Raw genomic sequence first — 18439 nt, 5'->3', positions numbered from 1 at the left:
TGTAACATATAATACAAATAAAATGTTATATACTGTATAATATACAATGTAATATATAAGTATATATATTTCTAATAACAAGGTCTGAATGGTCTCTAATTATTAAGCATAGCACAATAGAACACTTTAAAAAATCACTTTAAGAATAGCAGAGAACAGATGCAAGCAGACGCCTGGGTAGAGGTGATTTTACTACATTCAACACGAAATTTAGCACTACACATCCCAGCAGTGAAAACAAAAAAAGGAAATCCAACAGGGGTGGGTAAAATTCTCGTGTGATGGACAATTGACCTAAAGAGGTGAATTTTTCACAGAAGCACAATAAACTGAGAACACAATGGCAACAGAATGTCTATCAAATTCCTCACAAGAAAGTGGAGAAATGAATATGCATATCCAAATACTTTCAGCAGACAATGTGAGATGTTGAGTAAGAAGTTCAGTCATTCCGTCTCTTGTGTTTGTTGTAGGATTTACGTTCTACAAGGTGGTATCCATGTTTGGGCTTCTGGAGGAGGTGAGCAGCAAAGCCCCATACTTAGGACCTGCTTGTACCCGGCCCTGGTGAGCTTCTGTGGGACTGCACAGGCAGGGTCATGCCGGGGCTGTTCCCTTCATTATTATACGTATGAAGTGCTGACTCCATGTAAATCACAGGGCTCTGTAAAATTGTGAACAAAACAGACACGATCCCCATCCTTGGACCTCACTAGAGCCCAGGGAGGGAATCACATTAATGAATGACCAGATGACTATATGGAGAAAAACTGGGAGACGTGCTACAGAGGGGGAGTTCAGAGAGCCTTGAGAGCCAGCGGGGGAAAGCATCAGGTAGGCATTGTAAAGAAGGGGTGCTTGAACTTCAAGTTGAAAGATAAGAACATAGCTCCAGGCAAATGAAACAATACATTCAAAGGCCCTGGGGAGGGCCGGGGCCCACTTGTAAAAACTGGAGCATAAGTGGGGAGGGGATCTTAGAGCTAAGGCCAGCAGGAGGCCACTATCTGCCTCAGACAGAGGGCCAAGACACTGGACCCTTAAATCCCTCTAGCTGCAGTGCAGCATGTAGGGTCTGGGACTGGACAAAGGGATCAGAGCAATCGGGAAACGACTGGGGAACCAGACTGCTCGGCCACAGTGCTCTCAGCCACCCGGCTGTCATGTAGGCGGCCCAACACGGCAAAGGCAGAAATGCAGAAAGCACTTCTTCAGAATGATGAGCCAACAAAGAATCCAGTCAGAAATGGGCAGAAGACATGAACAGACACTACTCCAAAGAAGACATCCAAATGGTCAACAGACACATGAAAAAGTGCTCAATATCACTAGCCATCAGGGAAATAGAAATCAAAACCACAATGAGATACCACCTCACACCAGTCAGAATAGCTAAAATTAACAAGATAGGAAACAACAGATGTTGGCGAGGATGTGGAGAAAGGGGAACCCTCCTACACTGCTGGTGGGAATGCAAGCTGGTGTAGCCATTCTGGGAAACAGTATGGAGGTTCCTCAAGAAGTTGAAAATAGAGCTACCCTACGACCCAGCAATTGCACTACTGGGTATTTAACCCAAAGATACAAATGTAGGGATCCGAAGGGGTACATGCACCCCGATGTTTATAGCAGCAATGTCCACAATAGCCAAACTATGGAAAGAACCCAGATGTCCATCGACAGATGAATGGATAAAGAAGGTGTGGAGTGTGTATATACACACACACACACACACACACACACACACACACACACTGGAATATTACTCAGCCATCAAAAAGAATGGAATCTTGCCATTTGCAACAATGTGGATGGAGCTAGAGGGCGTTATCCTAAGTGAAATAAGACAGAAAGATAAATACCACATGATTTCACTTATATGTGGAATTTAAGAAACAAAACAGAAGAACTGAGGGGGAGGGAAGGAAAAATAAAATAAGATAAAAACAGAGTGGGAGGCAAACCATAAGAGACTCTTTATCATAGGAAACAAACTAAGGGTTGCTGGAGGGGAGGGGGTGTGGGGAAGGGGTAACTGTGTGATGGACACTGGGGAGGGCACGTGATGTAATGAGCACTGGGTGTTGTTTGCAATGATGAATCACTAAACTCTACCTCCAAGACTAGTAACACACTCTACGTAAACTAAATTGAATTTAAATTAAAAAATTAAAAAAAAAAAATGATGAGTCAACAAAAGAGGAGGCAAATGAGGCCTCAGTGCCCTGGCCACACAGGCTTTAACAAGCATGTCAAATTCATTCATTCATTCCATCAGCTGTTGATTCAACGAACATGGAATGGATGCCTGTTGTATCCGGGGCACTAGGGTTCTCTGGGGACTTGAAAACAAATAGGACATTGCCCCCGCCCTTACTGTGACTATAAGTGCAATGAGATAAGTGAAATTAAAATTTTTTTAAGTATAAACAGAATGTCATAGAGCCAGAGAAGGAGTGACAACTTGTGTGATGAGAAGGAAGTTCAGGAAAGGTTTTGTGGAGGCGACATCTAGCCCAGACCTGAGGAAGCACAGCCTGTCGCCAGGAGAAGCCAGGGGAAAGGTGTTCCCGGCAGAGGGAACAGCAGGAGCCTCTGAGGTGCCCACAGGGCTGGGAGATTCCACGCCTCCCTGTATGGCTACACCACACAGTGCACGCACAGAGGGAGACAGAAGGATGGGAGGAAGAAAAGGTCGTTCGGGGTCAGACTGATGACAGTGCTGGAGTTCAGGCTTTATTCTGTGAACTGTCAAGTGTTAAGGGGATTCTGAGCCTTGTTAGGTCTGGGTTTTAGAAATAACTCGGCGTGGGGGGGGGCGCACCTGGGTGACTTAGTTAAGCATCTGCCTTTGGCTCGGGTCATGATCCCAGGGTCCTGGGCTCTCTGTTCGGCGGGGAGCCTGCTTCTCCCTCTCCCTCTGTCTGCTGCTTCCCCTGCTTGTGCTGTCTCTCTCTCTCTCTGTCAAACAAATAAATAAAATCTTAAAAAAAACAAAAATAGAAACAACTCGGGGGAAGAAGGAACAAGGACATGGCCTAGGAGGCCATGCCAAGACGGCAGGTGCGGTGTTCATGACCTGATCTTTGAGGTCCTCTGTCAGGGGCCCAGGGGGCAGCTGGCGGGGAAGGAGTGCCGCAGGAGATGGGCAGACAGAGACAGAAGCCCACAAACCAGCCACAACCACCAGGGCTGCTCGATTTAAATCTCATTTTTAGAGTTACAACGAAGGTTTCTTTGGGGCACAGGCAAGGGGGAGTTCTGCTAACAAATACATATGTCATTCTAAACGTCTGAAATACTGGTTGGGGCGAGCACGGGCAAGGGGGTGGCTGTGGAAACAGGGCGGGAACGGACATCCCGAGATGCTGGAGCCCGGTGGCGGGCGGCCCCGAGGTGCGAGCAGAGGCCTAGCTGACGAGGGAGAGGGATGCCTTCAACTGGCACCGCGCAGAGGAGGCCACGGTTGACCCTGAGCCTATGGGACATTCACAGGGAGGTCAGGATCCGGGCTGAGGAACGAGGATGGTGCTGGCCATCTAGACTAGGGAGACATGCACGTGCATTTCCATCACCTGGAAGCCGTAGCATCGTAGCATCGGAGGCCCGGCCTGGGCCTGAGGAGTAAGGAAAGGCCTCCGGGAACAGCTAGACTGAAAGAGCGCGGGGGATGGGGGTCGACTGGAGAGCGCAGGTGAGCCACAAGGAAGACAGAAGGCGGGGCCGGGAGGAATTCCAAAGGGCAGGCAGACCCCGGAGAGGTGTCCCTAACTTGAAGGGTGCTGCCTCGGACGGCTCTCCGCCTAAGGAGATTTTACACTATTGAGAAAGCACTGCTGCACTACCCAGAGCTTCGTCCGAGGGCTCCCACATCCCATGCTTCCTGTGACAGGGCCGTCTGAGGTCAGAAGGGTAGGGAACGCTATCCCCCCCTCTGCAGACACGGACCAGACCCTGGTGTTGCCTAACCGTCTGTCGAGGACTGACGGCCAGCTGACAGTCGTCCCAGCAGGAGGTCCCCAGTGGGCTGGCTCTAAGCAGCCACGTGTCACCGACTGGACAGCCAAATGCTGCACACCCGCAAATGGAGCGGCTCAGATAACGAGTACACGTGTGCCGCGGTCCCCATACAAACCGGCCAATTGCCCCCAGCGTGGCTCCTCCCGGCCCTGAGACCCCAGAGACACCACCCGGGCTCCCAATGCACGGGACATTTCCCTCCAAGGCCTCGAAACCCTCGTACTTTCCTGACACCGCTCTCTTCCTCGTCCCCGAATTTGTTTCATTCGTGTGAGTCTTGACTCTGCCACCGGCTGGAAAGTTCCTCCAGGCGGGGACTGTTTTCTGCACTTCTTGACATCCCACATGGCCTGGCAGGGTCAGGCACAGAGGAGGTGCTTTAAAAGTACGTGTTAAAGGAAATCTCAGCCACAACTCACCCCTGCCACCTTTCTAAAACTTTCCCAAAGCCGAGGTTGAGAAATTAGCCAGTATCCACCCCCATTATCGGTGATCAACATCTGATCATGAATAATCTAGCCCACTTTCTGCTAGCAATCCACAATTTCTTTGCATGTTTTGAGAAGATTACAACCGGTGCCTCCCTGGCTAGTCCCCCTGCCTCTCAAAGCCAATCTCTCTCTCTGTCTCTCTCTTTGTCTGTCTGTCTTTCACTCCAACACACACACACACACAGGAACATGCATGACTCCAGCCAATGTGAAACACAGCCTCTCCTGCTTGGTCTGCAAACCCAAATGCAGCTCTGCAGGGAGGTCAACACCGGGCCTGTTCAAAGGGCTCCTGCCTCTAGGCAGGTGGGGCCTCCAGAGTTCTCTCCACAACTATAACGCTACCCTAATTAGGAGCCGTGTTGCCCTGGCGTCCCACGGGCCTCGGACTGCCTAGTCACTGACACCCAGGGGAATGGCATAAAACAGGCAAGAGCATCGCATGCTTCTGCCTCTGAGAGAGCAATGACTCTGACCCGTGCTGTTTGCCTGGGGCTCCTGCCGTCCTCCTGAGTGTGGAATGTGGCCTGCCCATCTGCTCAGCCACATACTGGTCAAGATGAAAGTGAGGGAGGGTTCTGTCAGAGCCCGCCCGACTCACTGATCCCAGATTCTTTGCTCCAGCATGCTAGTCCCTGTTCCTTTTATCCTGCACCACCCACCCAGTCCAGGCATCAATCCACTTTATTCTAAAATTGTAAACCCTTAAGGTGGAGAGACCAGGAAAAAAAAAAAAGAAATGCCTAAAGCAAACGACTGGAGAAGCAGCTCAGGTACCTCCGGGAAGGACTCTGGGGCTTGTGTAAAGAGAATTCAGTGCAAAGGCCCTGAGGTCTGAGCCCAAGAAGCCCAGGGAGGACAAAAGGCAGGGATGAAGGGGGGGTGTTGAGTCGGGAACTTTGACTTTCTCTCCCCCATATGATTTCGGAAAGGTTCTAAAGAAAGTGAGAGCAGCTGTTTTGCCTCTGGCCACCATCTGCTGGTGATAAATATTTTATTAAGCTTGGGCATTTGAGAGGTGGCTCTGAAGTCACATTAGAAGCAGAAGCAGCTTTCACTCGCAAAAGGTAAGATGATTCCACTCCTAGTCCCACCTGGGGGCACAAGACCCAATCCCTTGGGAGTCTTTTCTTTCAACCCACCTGCAGCTCCCAGGAGACTCAAGATCTGGGAACACCGGACTCCCTGCCTGGGGAATGCAGGTGCAAAGAGCCGGCGGCCACTAAGGCTGCTTGCCAAGAGTTTCCAGAGCTTCCCGTGAGTCCTCCCTACCAACAAGTCCTCCCTACCCCACAGAATACCGCTGCTGACACCTGGAGCTGCAGTGACCCCCCCCCCCCCAGCTCTCCCCACAGACAGGCCGTGGGTCAGAGATCGGTGGTGTAAGGCTGAAGCCCTCAAGACAGTGAAAAGATAAAAATCTCCAATAGGGCCGCCTGGGTGGTGCAGCTGGTTCAGAGTTCGACTCTTGGTTTCAGCTCAGGTCATGATCTCAGGGTCATGAGATCGAGCCCCATGTGGGGCTCTGTGCTCAGCTGGGAGTCTGCTTGAGATTCTCTCCCTCTCCCTCTGCCTTCCCCTACCCTGTGTGCTCTCTCGTGTGCACGTGCTCTCTCTCTCTCTGATAAATAAATAAATGATTTTTTAAAAAATCTCCAATAAACAGCAACCAAAGTCTCAAAAAACAGACCCCGAAGGCCGTTTGGTGGCACCCCCTTGACTACCTAAGGACACCTCATCTGATTCCCCACTGAGAACTGGTCTCCTATTGAGCCCGTGGCTTCCAGACCTCTCCTTCCTCTTGCTAAGGAAGCCTCCCAGTGACGGAGCAGGAGGATCCAAGATCCTCTCCCTCTCCTTTTCCCCCTCTGTCCTTCCTCTTTGTTTTTTCCCCTTTCTCTCTCTCTCCGTTCCCCCCTTCCTACATTCCCTCCCTCCCTTTTTTCCTTCCTTCCCTCCCACCAGATACTCTGGCTCTTTCTCACACCTGGCTGATCCATCACTTGACCCCCAATCTAAACACGGTTCCATAGATGCCAGAGTTTTTCTCAGCCTTTCCCCACCGAGGTCCACGACTCTCTTCAGTGCCAGAGGTACCACCTACCTCAAAGTGAAGGAAGAAGAGCCCCGATCGGGGGCCCCTTTTCTGGCCCTGGTGCCCGTTGTGCCCCTGACCTCCCTGCCTTCCGTCCCTGGGGCTGACAGAGAGCCCCGTGTCATCTCGTCTTGTGCACGTGTCCAGTGCTTTCCGGCTTGAAGACGGCCCTGACAAGAACCCTGGGAAGTGGGCAGGGGGGCTCAGGAGGATGGGACCCAATCCTTGGTCTCTGTTCTGCTTGCACCACTCCCGCTCACCTCACCCCCTCATGGCTTCGAATACCATCTACGTGAGGCACGTTCCTAAGTCTACACTTACCTGTGTCCCCAGACTCCTACACGTACTGCTTCTTCCCATTTCTGTGGATGTGTGATAAGCAGTTCGAGCTCACCATGGTTAAAACCAAGCACCAGCAGCCTCCACTCGGATCATGGAAACTCCATCCTTTCAATTGCTCAGGCCAAAATCCTGACGTCACTCTTGGCTCTCTCATCCCCTACCTCCAATCCATCAGAAAATCCTTCTGGCTCTACATTCAGAAAATATCCACCTACCTCTGCCACCCTGAGCCAAAGATACAAGGGGCAGGCATGAGCACACCCCAGCAGAGTCTGGGGTCTGGTGAGCCAGGGTGGGTCTGTCTTACACCTGGCGCAGGAATCCCTCTACTCATTGTTTCCGCCTACTGCTCGCTACTGTTGCCTCCCACCAATTCTATCCCTAACACAACAGCCAAAGTGATCTCCTTACTATGTAAATCAGACCATGCTGCCCCTCCCTCAAAACCCTGCAGTGGCTCCCACTTGGAATATAAGCCAGTCATTCAGTGTTCTATTGGGCCCCATATGACATCCCAGCCACTCTGGCCTCTTTGCTGTCCTCTGAACCCCCCAGTCACACTGGCTGATCCTTCTACCTAGAATGTTTTCCCCCAGATATCCACATGCCTCACTCCCTCCCCTCCTTCAAATCTCTGTCTAAACATTAGCTCCTGGATGAGGAGCTGACCAATCAACTTAAAATGGCAAGCGTACCCCCCGCCCATGCTCTGCCTTTTCTTTTTCCTACACACATATTTATCTTCCAATTTACTTATTATATTTGCTGCTTCCTCCCCCCACTAGAATAAAAGGAGGAGAGGATCACTACCTACTTGGCTCGGTGATATTGTGATATATGACTTGCGACAGTGCTTACAACACATAGGAGATGCTCAATAAATATTTGCTAAGTGATGAATTGTTGTTTCCCAAGTTCATAGGGCTCTGAATCGTAGAAATGAGGCTGGAAATCCCTGTCTCCAGACTCACAGACAAACTTAACATTTTTTAGCTGTTTAAGTTTACGAAGGTGGGCCCACAGTCTCACGGGAGGAAGCAGACAATAAGCACATAAGCTTACGTCAGGCGATGCTCAGGGGTCGGAAGGAATACATGGTGAATAAGGGACAGAGTGGGGCACCTGGGTGGCTCAGTTGGTTAAGCGACTGCCTTCGGCTCAGGTCATGATCCTGGAGTCCCTGGATCGAGTCCCGCATCGGGCTCCCTGCTCAGCAGGGAGTCTGCTTTGCCCTCTGACCCTATCCCCTCTCATGTGTTCTCTCTCATTCTCTCTCTCTCAAATAAATAAAATCTTTAAAAAAAAAAAAAGGGACAGAGTGAGGGGGTGGGGGCACTGTTTTAAAAGGGGTTGTGAGGGAAGCACTTTCTGATAAAATGACTTTGAGCAGAGACCTGGATAAAGTGAGGGAGTTACCCATACAGGTAAGTGGAGAAAGAACATTCTAAACAGGTAGAGCAGGAAGTGCAAAGGCCCTGAGACAGGAGCATGCTTGGTGTATCTGAGGACCCAAGGGACGGCCCGTATGGCTGAAGGATGAACAATTTCACCAGCCAACACCACCCAAAAGTCCACCAACAGTAGAATGGGTGAACAAAATGGATACCCTATGGAGCACTGAGAATCACAGGTTAAGCTACACACAGCAAAGTGGATGGATCTCACACAGTTTGATGTCATTTAGGTACAGCTTAAAAGCAAGCAAAACTAAAATACATGTTCAAGGTGCACACATAGATGGTAAAGCTTTAAAGAAAAGCCAGGAAATGACTATCACAAAAATCTAGACACAGTCAGGGGTGGGAGATACAGGACTAGCCATAGTTATCTCTTGCCCCGGATAGTGGTTACAAGAATATTCACTTTATAGTTGTTTATACTGTACCTATTTTTATGTGTTTTTAGTTTCTGATATCACATATACAAACCTGGATTTTTTAAAGTTAAGGAAAAAAATAATAAGTGAGGGGGGAATTCAGTAAACTCTTATCAGCTTTGGGCAGTAGGGGGGTACTTCAGATACACAGTGTCTCACCTAAATGATTCCCTAAAAAAGGCCCAAAAGAACAGAGCGCACAGTATGTAATTGGCACCAAACAAATATGTATTCACCAGACTAAAAAGGACTTCAATTGCTAACAAAATAAACTTATTTTACCCAGCACTGGAGCAGAATTTACTTTTTAAACAAAAGTGTAATGATAAGATCCCTTCAAGCTATCTAGAGAATAAAAAGTTCCAGGAAACCTAGATCACAGGATGCATAAGAGAAAGAAATTTCATCTTCTCAGGAACTTCCAATGTCACTAAGACTGACTCATGCAATTCACTAAAAGGGGAAGAAGGACTCTGGAGGTCTCCTGGGAAGAAAACCTTTATAAGTCATCCTTCCGTGAACCTTGAGTGGCTGACTTCTTGGTAAAGCATTCACCTCCTACTCATTGGACCTGAGGCACCGTTCTGGGAACTGTGCCCTTGACCCACGCCTCTCTCCCCTCTGGCTTTCAAGAAGGTAAAAATCCAGGCTTTGCCATAGATTCTTCGAGCTGGGAGCCGATTCCTGCAGTAGGAATCCTTTGTGCCTTGCCAGGCGCTTCCTATGAATCACTGTCTGGCCCAGGGCTCTGGGCTTTGTACCTGCAGGTTCTGCAGGAAGTCATGGCCGAGCTGCATTAGCTAGGGGGTGGGGGGGTGGAGGGTGAGAGGGGGCGTCGGGGGGTGCGCCCTGCGGCACACTAAGGGGAAAGAGTCAGGCCATCTGCCCCAGTCGGAGAGATCTCACTGACACGAACACTTCAGCCAACGTTTTTTTTAAGCCCTTCCAAGGGTAGAAGACCATTTACTCAGCTCGGAGGTCATGTGAGTCCACACTGTTAAATGAAAAACTCCACACATGTAAAGGATTATTGTTCCTCTCGAGCTGGTGGTGATTGCCTCCCAAGTGTCTTAAACCCACCACCCGTCTTTCCCACGGGCACCTGCTTTCCCACGGGCAGCCTGAATACAGAAAAATGGGCCCGAGGGCTCTCAACCCCGGGTTATAACAATTCGGGGCAGGTCTCACACTGCAAACACAATTTCTAGCACACATCACATAAAAAGCTAGTTACACATCTCCCTGCGTACGAGGCAGCCCCTTCTCCTTCTAATAGGATTTGAACCTCAGCTCGGCCAAGTATGCCTCTGAGCAAGCTACCCAAGCTCTTGTGCCTCAGTTTCTCCAACCGTCAAGGGGGGATTACAGACACAGTTACAGCTGAGCTTCATCATTCCCATATTTGCACATTTACCCACGTACCCAAATTTATCTGTCATCCCAAATCGATACTGGGGGTGCTTTTGCAGCACTCAAGGGGCATGTCCCCAGCTGAGCTCCAACAAGACGTCGCTCTGCTTTCTGTTTCGGCTCTCGTAGTGTAGACAAGTGTCCTTTTCGTTGTGTATTTAGTGCCATGTTTTTTGCATTTTTGTGCTTTTTATTGGTGATTCCGCTGCTTAGAATGGCCCCCAAGCATAGTGCACACCCAGCGTTCCTTTATGGTCTGGGAAATTCCATTCTGTTGCCCACACTCGCAGGCCCTGTTCAATTCCTTCTCAGAATAGCAGGAAACAACCCTCAAGAGCAAACTGAGATTTTATTTTCTTTTTCCTGCTGGGAACTCCAGGCACTGCAGAAAAAGGAGACACAGAAGGCTGTCTCTGTGCACCACCCGCAGATACATATGCGCGTAAATTCTGCTCTCAGGAGTGGAGGCTGGACGAGAGCAGGGAGCTAAAGCCTTGTGGACGCTCATCACGTGGTTCACTTGGGTGGCTTAAGAGAGAGCCACGAATAAAAACTCAGCCAGGGCTCAGGTCATGATCCCGGGGTCCTGGGATCGAGCCCCATGTCGGACTCCCTGCTCAGCAGGTAGTCTGCTTCTCTCTCTCCCTCTGCCTGCCACTCTGCCTACTTGTGCTCTCTGTCAAATAAAGAAATAAAATCTTTAAAAAAACTCAGCCACGGTTGTAATTCTCTCCCTCTCTTCTGTGGCTTTTCAACAAGTTGGTGGTCATGGTTGTTTATCAGTTATCCACAGCCAATAAAAAATCAGAGATTAGAGTAAGTGAAAATTAGAGCGTAAGAATTGTAATCCCCGACACACTTCAAAGTGACCCTTGTGAAGTAGGCTTTAGAGAGTGACATTTGCACGGCCCTCCCTTCACACTGCATCATAGGCTCTTCCAGATCTCTGAGGTCTGTCCCTATTGGATGTCATATGGCAGTGGACTCTGGTGCCGGAGGACTGGGACATCGCTCTGCTCAAAGGCTAACTGCAGCTGCACTTCCAGAATCATGTCATTTCAAGGGCCACAACTCATGCTTGGGGGGGATTTTTATATGGCAAGAGCATGCTTTTACCACGGATGGAAGAAAGCCATGCTATAAAAGTGAAATAAAAACCAGTGCTCTGAGCTCAAACATTTTCCCGAAAGTACCCCATAGTGGGTTGAAGAGTGTCCCCCCCAAAAGATCTGTCCAAGTCCCAACCCCCGGTTCCTGTGAATGTGACTTTAATCAGAAATAGGGGCTTTGCAGCTGTGATTAAGTTAAGGATCTTGAGATGAGATCAAGCTGGATTTATGATGGACCCTAACTCCAATGACTGATATCCTTACAAGAGCAAAGAGAGGGGTATTTGAGACAGAGGAGAAGAGGCACATGGAAGGAAACAGAGGCAAAGACTGGAAGTGGGCAGCCAGAAGCCAAGAACACTAGTAGCCACCAGAAGTTGGAACCTGCAAGAAGCAATTCTCCCTAGAGTCCTTAGAGCTTCCAGAACTGTGAACGCACACATTTCTGTTGGGTTAAGCTACCAGATTCGTGGTACTTTGTTGTGCCAGTCCTAGGAAACTAATGATACACACCCCTTATGTTTCTTTTCATTAGTAACATGAAACCTTGAGCCAAAAAGTCATTCACTCTTTTACAGACAAATGATCAATAATCTAGCCTTTCCAAAACAATCCATTTGTCCTCAGTGCACATTGGTTCCTTGTGGTTTGATCACTATTTATTTTAGGAATACAGGCAGGACAGAGAAGAACGGCGTGCACAACCTCAAACCTTCCAAGATGATGGAAAAGATGATTCTTAGACAACTCTGTCCTAAAATCGGAGTGAAGGGGGAGAAAACAATGAGACTGAACAAAACCTCTGGCTTTCTTTGGGCCTGAAGCCTGGTGTGAAGGTCAGGTCTTATGTCCTTTCTTGAGACCTGTGACCAAGCTTCCTGGCATTAGAGATGACTGCTCACCTATTCTCTGGTGAAACAGCCCTGGGCAGCTAAGGAGTTGGACAAGTGGTTGTGATGCATATGCCCTGCGCCTTCAGGTTCCTTCCCTGTACCACAGATGGTCTCACTGCCCCTGGGGTCCCAGTCAAACGATTTCAGCGGACATAAGCCCGCAGGAGGAGGACGATTTGCATCAAGCCTGGAACAGCCCTGCAAGATCATGCATCAAAGTCTGATCTCCCAGGGCACCTGGGTTGCTCAGTCGATTGAGTCCGACTTGATTTCGGCTCAGGCCATGATCTCAGGGTCGTGAGATCGAGCCCCGTGTGGGGCTCCGCGCTCAGCGAGGAGTCTGCTTGAGGATTCTTTCCCTCCCTCTCCCTCTGCCCCTCCCCCTGCTCTCATACTCTCTCTCTCTCTCTAAAACAAATCTTTAAAAAAAAAAAAAGTCTGATCTCCCCATTTTGCAAAAGAAGAAACTAAAGTTTGAGGAAGGTAAAGAGGCCCCCCCCCAAATCCCACAGCTAGTTAACAGCTGAAACTAGGACTCAGGTCTCCTAACTCCCACTGGGCTCACTTCACGGGGCCTGGTTGCTTCCACTTCTAGGTAAAAGAACTATAGCTATGAAGGACATGGAAAAAGGGAAGGAGAAAGGGGCCAAAACAGACAAGAGTGAAGGCTACTGATATCCACCAGTTTCTCATGCATAAGTATTATAAGTTACTTCTGGAAAATATTTGGTAGTTTTCTGAATTTTTTACAATGCAAGGCATGGACTTGGAAGTCTGACAGACCTGGATTCAAATTCTGGCTCTCCGACTTACCAACTGTGACTCTGAATTCATTTCAACTCTCTAAGCCTTGGGTTCTTCCTTTATAAAATGGAGGTAAATAACACCTATTTCATTCAGTCCTAGGGATGACTAATGACAGAAGGTATGCAAAGAAACCTCACTCACGCAATGGCTTACACCCAGGATGCACCATTTCTATAAAGTTAAGAAGGAAAGTAGATGCAGTCATGAGAGATAGGTGGAGGGCTTTCAATTCTATCACTGTTTTCTTATGGTGGATGCTGGGTGTATGTGTGTTGGCTCAATAGCATTTTGTTTTAAATAAATTTTTAAAAAATTTACACATGGAAATTAACAAATGAACAGCTAGTATTGTAATCATTACCCATCAAAAAGTAGCTATTCAGTTCTTACCCCATGTTGAGCACTGTGCTGGGCACAGCAGGGTTGGCAGGTGAGCTGGATTTAGCCCCTCCAACCCAGAGTAGAACCTCCAGTCAAGCTGGGGTTGCAGCACCCAGCTTAGAACTGTCATAACCAGAAGTGACCCGAGGGGTAGAGAGAAAGTAAAGAGACACCATAACTGCTTGGGGAGACTTTCTAAGGCTCCCTCACAAAGGTGGCAGCTAATGGGGCCCCTGGGTGGCTCAGTCGTTAAGCATCTGCCTTCAGCTCAGGTCATGATCCTGGGGTCCTGGGATCGAGCCCCACTTCGGGCTCCCTGCTCATCGGAGAGCCTGCTTCTCCCTCTCCCACTCCCCCTGCTTATGTTCCCTCTCTCGCTGTGTCTCTCTCTGTCAAATAAATAAATAAAATCTTTAAAAAAAAAAAAAAAGGCAGCTGAAATGGGCCTGGAGAACAGAGCAGAAGCTTAAGAAGTAGAAAAAAACAAAAAGATGTCTAGCTAACAAATATGGCCTCTGCAAAGACACCAGGGGAGAGACCAACGTGACTGGACCGATCACAGGCAGAAACCAGAGAACGCAAAATCAGACAAGCCAGGGAAAGAGAAGAGTGAAAGCAAGCACGGATGGTCAGCACAGAGGTATGGCTTGCACACTGAGAAAAGAACATCAGATTTCTTTCTCTTGTGACTTGCAAGACAGCAATTTTCATGTAATCAAGCAGAGGCCAGAAACCAGATTTCAGGGGCACCTAGGTGGTTCAGTCCGTTGAGCCTCTGACTCTTGATTTCAGCTCCGCCGGTGATCTCGGGGTCATGGGATGGAGCCACGCGTGTCTGGCTCCCTGCTCAGCGGGGAGTCTGCTTGGATTCTGTCTCTCTCTCTCCCCCTCTGCTCCTCTCCCCCCTCAAAAATAAATAAATATTTTTTAAAAATTAAAAAAGAAAGAAACCAGATTTCATGGGGAATGGGTGGTAAAGAAGGAAGTGGGGGTGGGGGGTACAGTTGACAACTCTTTCAAAACCTTTGTGCCCGACACAAAAGGAAGCAAAGGATGGTAATTGAAGGGCTTGGCAATATCAGGATGAATTTTCAGTCGGGGAAGCCTCAGCGTTATTTCTAGAAAAAGGGGAAATAAAGAACTAGCGGAACAGAGAGAAATACAGACGTAAACCAGACAAGGAACAGGCATTTCCCTTCAGGTATAAAGTTCCAGAAAAAGGCAAAAAAAAAGAACAAGATCAAAACACAAAACGCATGATCAGATTGGCAAAGGAGATGAGACTCAGAGTTGCTTTTCTTGAACTCACAAGAATCCCTGGTGCGTGCTGGAAAAGGCCCGCAGGTGACCGCATACACAAATGACACTTTGTCATTCCCCCAAGCACACCTCATCCCGGCACTGTTCCCTTGCGGCACGAAACAAAATTTGAAAACCATTACGTCACCAAAAAGGATTTGGTTAGGGGCAGAGCATATATACAAAACCTTCTTTTATAAATGAGAAAAAAAAAAAAGACAAAGAATGAAGTTCTCCATAAAATAAAAACTAAGACCATCTGGCCCCATGATTTAACCACATCAAGATTTCAAACCAATCATGGGCGCCTGGGTGGCTCAGTCGATTAAGCGACTGCCTTCGGCTCAGGTCATGATCCCAGGGTCCTAGGATCAAGTCCCACATCGGGCTCCCTGCTCTGCAGGGAGCCTGCTTCTCCCTCTCCCCCTCACCCTGCTGGTGTTCCCTCTCTCGCTGTGTCTCTCTCTGTCAAATAAATAAATAAAATCTTAAAAAAAAAAAAAAAGATTTCAAACCAGTCACTTTGGGAAACAGTCTGGCAGTTTGTCAAAAAGTTAAATGGAGGATTCCTGTATGACCCAGCATCCCACTTCTAGGAATAAACCCAAGGTCACTGAAAACATACATCCACACAAAAACTTGTACACAGATGTTCACAGCCAAAAAGTGGAAAGAACCCAAATGTCCATCCACTGGTGAATGGATAAATAACATGTACGAAAGCCAAACAAAAGAAGGGTATTCAGCCGTAAAAAGGAATGAAGTGCTGATAAATGCTACAACATGGATGAAACTCAAAAACATGATTCTGAGTGAAAGAAGCCAGGTGCCAAGGCCACTTTGTGTATGATTCCATTTATACACAATTTCCAGAAGAGGCAAACCTGGGAAGGCAGACCGCAGGTAAGTGGTTGCAGGGGGTGGGGCGGGCCAAGGAAGGGGGAGTGGCGAGTGATTTTTAAATAACCAAAACTATTAACTCAAATAGCAATCCGGGATGGAAAATTGGAAAGACCCAAGACAGAGGATGAGTACTGTATTTCTCGTTACAGTGAATATTGACAAGTTGCACGTACAAGCAAGCATGAAATTCCAGATCGTTAGCCACTTCTTTTAAGCCTAAGGGTAGTTTACTAGATGTCTCCCTGTCCATATTAACCTAATAATCTAGGTTTCTTGTTGAAACCATCAGCAAGAGCACACAAAAACATTGTGCATCGTGTGTACAATCGTTTCTATATATAAAACAGATATGACATATCTATCTACATACATGTGTGCTCACTAAACAGTGAGGGGCAGATGGTAAATTCTAAACCCTAAATCATAGAAGTGAGAGATGAATAAGCTCAAAGTCATCAAAGAGAGCTGCTGGGATGGAGAGAGGCTTGAGAACCAGCACTTAGCTGGTTGGAGGGGGCAGGAAGGATAAAGGTCAAGGCAAGCTTGGGGGGAATAAGAAAGTTGGATTGTTCCTAGAGCAGCAAGGACGCCTGTCTGATTAAATCAAGGAGTGCACAGTATTTAATATGCTGGAAAATAAGAGTGGACAGGCAGTAAGGGGTTACGTAAGACCTCAAAAGTCAAGGGAAGTGCTTGGGCTTGACAGAGTAAGAAAAGGTAAATCATGCTTTTGAAAACTTGCGAAAGCTTTATCATGTTAGCTGCATGTTTCACAAGAAACGCTGGCTTCAGTATTTGTTTACTTTCCCCTCATGTCCTGTGCCCAATTTCATTTTAAATCTTGTGTTGCTGTCCTAGCTACCCCGTAGGCATGACCTAGTGGAACCCTCACTTCATCACGGTGAAGGTACAAAAGTAATTGCTTAAAATGACAGCCCAGGACAAAACTGTGTCACCTGGCCCCCTCAACAGAGCCATTAAGCGCACTGCAAACGTGCGTTCCATTTCCTCACACTTCCTAACTTAACGTGTAATGAATGAGTCAACATCCTAGTGAACAGGCGGTCCCTACAGAAAATAAGCATTTTTTCATGTGAAAAGTATCACCTGGGCTCAGTCCCCTAAACTTGTCTTTCTTTGGTAACAACACTGAATGCACAGTCTCCAACTTCTTTCCTGGGTGGAGCAGAAACTCACAGTCCCCCGTGCCACTGAAATACGCCTCTCAAACACACGGTCAGGCACAGCAAACCCTCCAGGTGGGACGCCGACACAAACTTCTCTCCCGCGCTTCGCTCGGCGCGTCCCGCGGGCGTCCACTCGGGTCTCCCGCGCCTCCGGAGGATTGTGCTCGCGGGCAAAAACCCCACCCAAGGGCCAGGATCCGCAGGAAGGGGCCGAGGGGCTGAGTGCGCGCCTCCGCGCCACCGGGAAGCGAGCCCCCCCCCCCAGCTGGGACGCGCACACAGGTGCCCGGCTCCGCGCCGCCCGCCGCCGCCGCCGCGGGAAGCCCAGTTCGCGGCCCGGGGCGCGCACCCACCTGACCAGGGGCTCCTTCTCGGGCGCGGCGGGCTCCTCCAGGCACCGGCACGGGCAGCAGCGGCACACGGTCCTCAGCCAGTCCCGCGGCCCCATGGGGAGCGAGGTGCCCCGCGGCGCCGGCACACGGGGAGACGGCCGCGGCGGCGAGCGAGCGCGCGAGCGCGGCTGGGGCGCGGCCACCCGGCCGGCGTCCCGCTGCAGGACAGTCGCGGCCCGGGCGTCGCGGGCCGCTCCGTGCGCATCACGCCGCGGCCGGGGACGCGGGCGAGGCCGAGACGCCTGCACGGCCGGGGTGTGCGCGGCCGCGCGCTTTCCCCCGCTCGGGTTTTGTTTGGGGCGCCTGTTTGGCGGGGCTTCCCCCCTTTCTTCCAATGCCCCGGGCGCCAGTTGGGACGCATGCGTCCCCGAGACGCTCCGCTGCCGCCCTCTCAGGAGGAAGCGGGGACTCCAGGCAGCCGGCACCTCCGACGGGCGGCCCGGGGCTGGGGGAAGGAGGGGGCGAGCCCTCGAGGCGGGAGCGCGAGGTCAGGCTGAATCTGTTCGTACGTTTTATTGGCTTCACTGCGCCAGGAAATAAAAGGTCCTCCTTCCTACTCCGTGCCTTCAAAGCAGAGTTTAGGGCAGATGTTTGTTACCAGGTCAGCCCCACACAGAGTAAAAGCTACTAGAAGAGCATGGATTGTCACATTACGAAGTGGCGTGGTTTTTTTTTTTTTCAAGATTTTTTTATTCTTAAGTAATCTCCACACTCCACATGGGGCTCAAACTCGAAGCCAGATCAAGAGTCCCACGCTCCACTCACTGAGCCAGCCAGACGCCCCCAGAAGCGGGTTTTTTTTTTTTTAAGTACTATATTCGCGATAATTTTTCCAGTCGTTTTCAAGCTCACCAGCCCTTAAATAACAGAACAGGCAACCTCTATCATTAGTTTCTTGCAATTTTCCGGAGTTATTTATGTACTTATTTATATACTTACGTATGTTTGTAGGAACTTGTAAGCATGTGTACTTACATTCCCCTCTTCCCCCCCCCACCCCCGCCCCAAACGCTGGCATACCTCACACATTTGTTCCACTCAGGAGATCCTGGGGACCGTCCCACAGCAATACATGTATATCTTCCTCTATCATTTTAACAGTTATTTATTAAGCTGTCATACCGGTTCCCATATGTTATTCAAGCAGACCCCTATCTACTGACATTTCAGTTCATTCGGCCTTTTGTCATTAAAATAATGCGCCAATGAGCATCCTTGAACTATGTGTTTAGAC

The 18439-nt window shown here is 49.2% G+C and overlaps 1 protein-coding gene across 6 annotated transcripts in view; it reads right to left on the bottom strand.

Annotated features, from left to right (window-relative positions):
• The window catches only part of MREG (melanoregulin), a 59005-nt gene extending 41483 nt beyond the window's left edge, over positions 1-17522 (bottom strand). For 5 of the 6 annotated variants that reach the window (XR_004679597.1, XR_004679598.1, XM_035007204.1 and 2 more), the window contains exon 1: positions 17167-17522. Coding sequence is in view for 3 of the 6 variants with exons in the window: in XM_035007204.1 (XP_034863095.1) it covers positions 17167-17261 (95 nt within the window). In the remaining 3 variants the exon portion in view is untranslated. Of the gene's footprint in view, positions 1-2824; positions 2845-17166 lie in introns of those variants that run through there. The other variant, XM_035007206.1, reaches the window with a different exon arrangement.
• Between the last annotated feature and the right edge of the window lie 917 nt (positions 17523-18439).

This window comes from Mirounga leonina, unplaced genomic scaffold, assembly GCF_011800145.1.
Source record: "Mirounga leonina isolate KUSES-001 unplaced genomic scaffold, KU_Mleo_1.0 Mir_151, whole genome shotgun sequence".
Taxonomy (NCBI): Eukaryota; Metazoa; Chordata; class Mammalia; order Carnivora; family Phocidae; genus Mirounga; species Mirounga leonina.
Note: the sequence above shows the minus strand (reverse complement) of the source record. Positions and strands in the feature narration are given on the sequence as shown.